Below are 8,716 nucleotides of genomic sequence, written 5' to 3' on the forward strand. Positions count from 1 at the left end.
AAAAATAAATTGACCGGGTCTATGAGTTTGTCTGGGCTATCACACATGTAAATATAATTTTTTATCATCTAGATTTAGCAAAAATCAAACCAAATTTGTAACCTAGTCGTTGAATCGGGATAACTCTATAAAAAGTAGACCAAATAAAATCACGAAACTCAATTCTCAAACCAACCTAATATTAAAAAAGCAATGAAAAAAAAATAAGTATGAGTTAAATTTGATGAACCTGCTGTATCCATAACCTAAGGTATGATACTTGGATAACTCTATAGAAAAAAAAGATAAAAAAACAAAGAATACTAATTTCTAACAAACTCAATGATGATGAATGAAATTAAAAAAAATGATCGAAATTAATCTAGTCTAACCTTCAAAACTTGTGACAAGGATCATGCGGCTGAATTACAGCATAAAAGGCAAACTCAAAAAAATAAAATGTAAAATTCCCAATCAACCAAAAGAATTAGGAATGAATCTGGAAAAAAAAAAGGGATAGAAAAGAAAAAATATATAGATTTGAAAGTAATGAGAATCAAATTTGACATAAAAAAAATTATAAGGGATAAAATAGAAAAATAATTTCAATTAAGAAAATGATAAGAAATGCTAAAAATAACAATAAAAAAAAGGATTAAATTTGATATAATTATCAAATGTCAATGGATGATATTTACAAAAAAATAATTCAATAAAGAATTCAAGACTAAATACATTACAATCAAAAGAATAAGGACAAAATCTGATATAAAAAAAAATATGAATGGATGAAATTAAAAAAAAAAAACTTAACTCAATAAATGACTTAAGACCCAATACTTTGCAATAATAATAATAATAATAATAAAAAGATCTAATTTGAGTCAACAAAAAAAATAACTAGACTTTTTTTTTTTTTTTTTAAACGACCATGTTATTTCTAGGAAGGGAGAGAGGAAACTGGATGGAAGAAAAAACACATTGTTGGTGCTCAACTCCCAGCCTGATCATTGCACGCTCCTCACTACCTTGTCTCACCACCATAATAGGGACTGTGAGACGCATTGAAAGCCATTTTGAACATTGAATTATTTTTGGGGTCATAAATGCTACTCGAAAGACGTAAGCGACACTTGCTTGCTACCACAATAATAACTTTTGAATTTCAATAATATTTTATATATTGTAAGAGATCTAGTTTACCTGAGGCATGGTGTTGGAATAACTCCATTCTTGTTAGGGTTGATATCAAAGTCTAAATCTATAAAATAAAGAAAAATAGCATTTCTACTTAAACACCAGACCAATCTTTTGAGGTTAATTAAGAGTGTTTTGAGTAGAAGCTTGCAATGGTCTCACTATTGTTCTTTTTATCCTTTCAAAACCAATGAAGCACCTTTTCGGCATGTTTTCACGCATAGATGAAGTCTATAATATTGCTTCATGTGCATCATTGACTTAAGGTGACTTAGCCTAATCTCACAACTTTCACTTGATCAGAGTTAAAATGATGTAGATTTTAGGACGCAAAGTTATAAAACTAGAGCTCCATGTTCTTAAAATATTGTTTATTCAATTCAAATCAATTTACAAGTTATCTCAGAAAATAATCAAAATAACAAATAACATATGAAATCGAGGCTGCATGCATGCTTTAGTTCATTAAGTACAGAGGAATATGAAAGAGAAAAGTTTGGACTTGCATTCATTGCATTGAAACAGACATGGTTCTGCATCATCTTTATCGTTCCAAAAGGTAACTAAGAATAATAAAAAGGTAGCTTACTAATTGTTTACAAGTCCAAGTCTACATCCTATAAAATATTTACTGCCTGCAAAACACAACCTACGTTTCCCATAGCGCCTATAAACTTAATTAGGTTAAACTCCATATATATTCTTGTCAAACACAAATTCAAAAAATAATAATTAGATTATTATGTAAGATCCCAATTTGTATTATTTTAAAATATATTTTTTTAAGTAAAAGCCTTTTGAACTTGAAACTTGTATAATTATATATTATCTTGTGCTTAATTTTTATCAAATAAATATGGATGATGATATTCAAACTCATGATCATTTGGTCATCAAAACTATGATACCATGTTAATAAAACCACTTCAACTCAAAAGCTTAAATTATTAAGTAAAATTTCAAAATATAATTTATATTATCCTCTAACAATTCTACGATAAGATTTTAATATGTTTGAAATTTGAAAGGGTTACACTGAATGCAATTGTAATTTGCTTATTTAAGTTATTGATTGTTTGTTGTTGACGACTCTACTTTCATTTTCCTCGTAGCCTTTATATTCTCATGCTTTTAAAAAAATATATTTTTTTATTTTAAATTAATTTTTAATATTTTTAAATCATTTTAATAGTAAAAATAAAATTTATAACATAATTTTAGATAAAAAAAAAATATATTCTAAAAAATAACCATTATGGTAATTTCAAACAGTCTCGTGTACTCTTGCCCATGTACACGATGAATCTTCGGGTGGACAAGTTCTCTCCCAATCGTGCACTTTCCAAAGTCCAAGCAGGAGGCCCTTTCTCTTTATTTTTGGTCAACAGTAAATTAATTCCCAGTGGGCTGGGTCTAATATCTTGAACTAATTTCTTGGGTATAACAATTTGGACAATCGATTAACCAAGTCAAGTATACAACGGTGTATTATTTATAATTTATTTCGAGGCTCTCGTAGCAAAGTTGATGCTTCCGAAACTACAACAAAATTCTCAAATAGGCCCCTCTACAAAAATAATTCCTAATCAGGTACCCTATCCATCAAACATTACTCAATTAATCTCCGCTGTTAATTTATTTCACAAATAGAACGTGATTTCAAGATAAATAGGGCTTTGGCTCTTGTGATCTTAGAAGCAAAATATTTAAAAATGGCATTAATTGGGTAATGATTATTAATAGATAGGGGACTCGAATGGGAAAGGTTTTTATATGGAGACAATATTGAGATCTTTTTGATAGCTCAGGGAGCAAATTCATTTATTGCCCTTTTCAAATTTAAGTTTAAATTCAAAGAGTTGTCTATGAAACTAAACAAGATTCCAATTAAAAATAAATTCAATAAAAAAATAAGATTTTCTATTTAGATTTAATTTTTAATTAACCCTTTTCTTAGACGGAGCTAGGAAATGCACAAACCTCAAATTATGATAAAATTAATTTTAATTTTTTTTAAAAAGTGTTTTATTAAAACACAAAAACAAATAGAGCCTCGTTTTATGTGCTCTTACTTTCAATTCATCAAATATTACATATTAATCACTTGTAAGCTATGAGAAGAATGATGTATAAATCCATTTACTCTTTTTAAGTTAAACCTAATCTTCTTTTTTAATTTGATGTAGTTAGGAATTGTGTTTCAAATGATATTTCATGAAAAAAATATTTTTTTTTTATTTAAATATATATATATATATATATATATATTTGAATTGTTTAGTGTGCTAATGATAAAAATAATTTTTTTAAAAATAAAATAAAAATTATTATGATGTATTTTTATATGAAAAACATTTTGAAAATTAATTATTATCAAACTTTCAAACAGCTCTTAAATCATTGTTTTTGTCACAGTTTTTTCTTCATGTTTTTCCTTCCTAAAAAACACAAAGGTTGGAAAGCAAATCTTTGTGCTGATTGAATGATAGGGAACTGTGTTTTCTCTTTAGACAAGAACATTTATTCATGTGTTCATGCATTGGAGGTTGGTTTAATTTTCTTTTAAAAGACACGAAAGTGCTTTGTTTTTCAAAAATGTTCTTTCCGTAATTTTCTTGCTTTAGGACTTTAATCCTGTCTTCCAATACAAAATAAAAATAAATAAGAGTATTATATTCACTCCTTCCATTATTATTGCCACTCCATGATTTATTAAAATAGTTAAATCAGTTTTTTATTTAATTATATCAATTATTAAGTAATTACCCTAAACACAATTTTTGGTAAAGCTTATATTTCTTTTTATTATTATTAATATAGATATTTAGACCAGCTTATAAGTATCTTGATTCATTTTACGGGTCCTGAAGTTAATAATTATGTAATTTTTTAATAGCCCTGAGATTTATAAGATTCGAACCAGTTATCTCTAAAAAATAAACTTAAAATTTAATTAATTGAGCTATACGTAAAATTGTAAAATTTATGTTTCTTTCTTTTCTTTTTGGTGGAGTAAAGAGTATATTTCCCAGTAAAACGGATTAATAGAAAAGAAAGAAATATAAAAAAAGAAGAAGAAGAATATCTCACATTTAGAAGACCGTTACAAGTCTCGTAAAACGAATCCATCGTCTTTCGCAATACTTTATCACTCACATCTTAAAATTAGCCGTTGCAAAACCTTGCCAGTTGCCACGCTCCTATTCTTAAATCACCGACCAAGGGCATTCTTGTCAGTAACAGACTTATTCAAAAACTTTCCCAATTCGACCGTTGCGTTGAAATACTTCAAAGGCCTACCGTTTCAAAATCAAAGTCACCATTACTGTATCTCTCTCTCCAAAACCTCAAATCTCTCTCTACAAATAAATATCCATGGCAGACCAAAGCGCAAACCCGTCGTCAATAATGGAGCCAAAGCAACAACACCCACTTCACCAAATTGCAGAAACACCGACGCACAAGCTTCTTTTAAAACAATGGTTAAAAGAAGAAGAACTCATCTTCAACAGAATCTCTCTCAAAGAAACACAAATCGACTCAGTCTGTAAAGAAATCACTCAACTTTACATATTCTTCTTCCTTTTCCACTCCATTTCTTTGCTCCTTCTCTTCAACGCATCCTCGAAAGACCCTTTTGGAGCTAAAGGGTCAGAATCTTGCAAGAGATCATGGATCCCTTCATTGTGCTCTCTTCTGTGTTCTTTAGGGATTATTTGGGCTGTTAGATATAAAAATGATGTTGAATGCCATTTAGAGAAGTTGTTAGAGAGAGAGAAAGAAGATGGTCAGTTGCTGGCTAAGTGTGTTGAGGAGTTGAAGAAGAAAGGAGGGGAGTTTGATCTCTTGAGAGAAGTTGATGCACTTCGAAGAGCTAAGAGTTTGAGAGTTGAAACAAAGGTTGTAAGGAAATGGTCTGCTAGGGATTTTGTAACTTTGTTTTTCTTTAGTGTGTCTTGTCTTGTTCTGGGTTTGACAAGGATTATTTTGTGTAATTGATCGGATTGGATTCAAAATGGGTTTTTTTTTTTTATGTAATTTGGTTTTTCATGGCAGAAGACTCTTTGTTTCTGTCATTGAATTGGATGGGGAGCTATGAAACTAATTTGTTTCTGTAATTTGGGAAAATCTTATTTGAAAGAATTAATGTTGAAACAAGTACGAATCTCTTGCTCTTTGATATGATTCTAATTTGTGATTTGCTTAATGAATTTTGGCAAATGAAATACTGAAGTTTGAATTGCAGAGCCCATCTGTTTTCTTTTGTTCTTCTTTATTTTTAAGGCTTAATGCAGCTTCTGTTTACCTAGCTGGGAGTATCGGTAGATTATAGATAAAAATGGTTCCATCTGTTTTATTCATGAAATTAAGAATACGACGAATTGAAAACTGCCTTTCCCTTTCCCTTTTCTCTATTTTGAGACACAGACACACCGGATAAGTCAATAACAGTGACCAGAACGGATAGCTGCAGAGGCTTAGATGAAAATCAGCTTTTCTCTTCATGGGTGGAGAAAGGTATAGATATCCACCGCATGAAGAGTTTTCAAATACTTCAGTCTACAACCACCTCCGCTTTGCTAGGACAATGGCAACAGAAACAGAGTCCGGTTTCATAGTACATGCAAGGGATTTGAACTATAAAAACATGCAGTTAAAACAACCTACCAAAATTCAGAAAAATTTCAACTTCCTTTCCCTATTTACCATTCCAGCACAGAATTTGCATTCAACATCAAAAGGAAACATAGAGATCAACTACGCTAATGACAATGGTATCTTGCACATCTCCTAAACACATCTGATAAAACTGAAGAAATCAGAATCAAATCACTCCTTTAGGAACTTGCTGGATCTGGACGGGCTGAAAAATACGTGTAGCTAAAATAAGGATCGCCTCCTCCTCTTTACATATCGATGATAATGTTATAGCTGTTTCAAGAAATTCCATTTCACCAGTAACAAGATTTAAGACTCCAACCTAAAGGAAAACTCATTTTAAACAGCGGTCGTTGTGTGTCTTGCAATTATGTACATGATTGCACAAATCCATTAATAGAACAGGGTATGTGAGCTTTCAGAACAAGCCTTAAAGAAAAAAACAAGTACTGGCACTGATACAAGAAAATCGTCATCTGCCCTGTCCGATAATGTTATTGAGCATGGGATCGGTGGTGTTTGGTGTAAAATTCTGTGTTGTTCTCAAAGCTGGTGCTTGTAGATAAATTGTAGTGGCTACTATCAGATGTTCTCGTTGCACCATCATTCATAAAGCTGCTTGTATCATCAAATTTCCAGTAATTCAAGTATCCAGTTTTTGACGTTACACTACTCACTTCGATATCACCAGATAGCATAGCAACGACACACGACATTGATGGCCGTGGCATAGGTGAAGTTTGAGTACATAAAATGCTTTGAGTAAATAAAAAGAAACTGCTATCAAACGTTCTACTTCTTCCTCGTTAGATTCAGATAATCTGGAGTCTACTAGCTCAACTTCACGGTTGTTTTCATGTAGGTGCCAGGCCTGAAAAGAAAGTAACCACTTATATTGATGAAAAGCAATTGATTTGATATAAGCTGGCCAGAGTGAAATGTGGCAAAACTTTTGCAGTAAGTGGGCTACAAGTGTCATATAACATACCCATTCAAGAAGGTATATCCTTTCCATTTCCAAGCTCGGGTCCGAACTTGGCCTTCTGCTTATGATTTCCAGAGCCACAACACCAAATTCAAATACATCATCTTTTCTGTCAGGTGTCCATGCATCGCATGCTCCGGAGCGAGAGATCCACTAAATTAGTACTGACAGGGTCAATAACACGAGTACATGTGGTTGCACAGTTAATGCTTCTAGACATGATTTGAGTACAAGGATGATTGCTTAAATTTAAAGAAATTTAAGGGTTTTGCAGTTCAAGATCTCACATTGTTCCTGCAACACGGGTGCTTATACGGGTCTTCTTATCATTGTAAAGTTTGGCTAAATCAAAATCTGAAGTTTTTGGAATGAGATCAGAATCAAACAGAATATTACTGGCCTTCATATCTCTATGAACAATTCGAATCCTTGACTCCTCATGCAGATAAGCTAGACTTCTTGCTACTTGCAAGCATATATCATAGCCTGGTGGCCAGTTAAGATTCAAACTTCCTTCTCCTGCATTGTGTAAGTTCCAAATACTAACTTCCTTCTCCCAAGCATATATAATTATGTTTACGCTGCATTCTCTATAACAGTGGATGCGTATCTAGCAAATAACGTACCAAAGAGTGCAATTCACCCACATCCACATCTTCTATAGCCTCAAAGTTTCTTGTTTCTGCTTAATATATTACAAAAGAGTTTCAGTGTGATTTTAATACTATTATTTTTTTAGAGTTCTTACAACTTTATAAAAAATCATTTCTAAATAGTAACACACCAAAAAGTGCAATTCACCCGAATATTTTATAGCCTCAAAGTTTGTTGTCTCTGCTTAATATATTACCAAAGAGTTCTAGTATGTTTTTAATATTTTTTTGAGATTTTTTACCACTTTTAAAAAATTTATTTCTAATTAGTAAAATTTAGTAGTTAAAAACTGAAATTTATTTTGAGAGTTAGAAGCTTTTATAGTTTGGTTTTAAACATTTTAATATACTAAAATTAATTGATATTTATAAAGAATATGAATACGTTGAAGGTTTTAATTATAAAAACCCATGGTGAATAGTGATTTGTGTATATGAACAATGAATTTGCCTTGTGTTTTAGCCTTCTTTTTAATAAAAAAATTAATTACAGTAGTAGTATTTTTATTTCAAATCTTTTAGTTAGATAATATATACTAGGCTTGGTGTGTGCACTTCACCGTGGGGCCGGGCTATATTCTTTTTGAACAAAAAATGATGTTTAGAAATAAAGTAAAAATGACATCAGAAACCTGATTATAACAAACATATAACCAGATAAATGCAACTAGGACATCCAGGCAAACCCTCTATTCAAATAATAAGATTCAAATATTTTAATAAAAAAATAAAGAAAATTATAAAGTTTTCTTTTTTAAAAAAATCATGTTAACTTTTTAAATTTATGACTCGAGTCAATAGACCTAGAATACTTAATATGAAAAAATCAAGAAATTCAATTCCCAATCAATTAAATGTTGAAGGAAAAAATTAAAAAATATATATCTTAATTATACTAAAGGATTTAAAAATACAAATGAAAAGAATAGGGATCAAAATTAAAATATAAAATAAATCTAACTTTTAATTGATGGGTGAAATTGAGAAAAAACATCAATTTCATCAAAGGATAATTTTTTTAAAAAAGAATATAGATCAAAATTAACATAAAAAAATTTAAAAAAAATTGTTTAATTAAAGAGTGAAATAGAAAAGAGTAATAAGTTTTACAAAAGGACATTAAAAAAAATTAAAAATCAAAAATAATAAGGATCAAATTGGAAAACATAATACCATTAATTTAAATTGAAAGATTAAATTAAAAACCACTAAAACTTTTAAAAAAGAGCCAAGACAAAAAAAA

General features: G+C 30.2%; 1 protein-coding gene across 1 annotated transcript; it reads left to right on the top strand.

The window, feature by feature from the left end:
- Positions 1-4,476: 4,476 nt before the first annotated feature.
- Positions 4,477-5,337, top strand: LOC118054075 (uncharacterized). The gene has a single exon (XM_035065517.2). The coding sequence runs from the start codon at positions 4,552-4,554 to the stop codon at positions 5,173-5,175; it is 624 nt and encodes a 207-aa protein (XP_034921408.1). The 5' UTR covers positions 4,477-4,551; the 3' UTR covers positions 5,176-5,337.
- Positions 5,338-8,716: the final 3,379 nt, after the last annotated feature.

The sequence above is a fragment of the Populus alba genome, chromosome 5 (genome assembly GCF_005239225.2).
Source record: "Populus alba chromosome 5, ASM523922v2, whole genome shotgun sequence".
In the NCBI taxonomy this organism is placed as follows: domain Eukaryota; kingdom Viridiplantae; phylum Streptophyta; class Magnoliopsida; order Malpighiales; family Salicaceae; genus Populus; species Populus alba.

Excerpts from the sequence above, each read along its gene's own strand:
- LOC118054075 (XM_035065517.2), top strand. The coding sequence starts at position 4,552 with ATGGCAGACCAAAGCGCAAACCCGTCGTCAATAATGGAGCCAAAGCAA.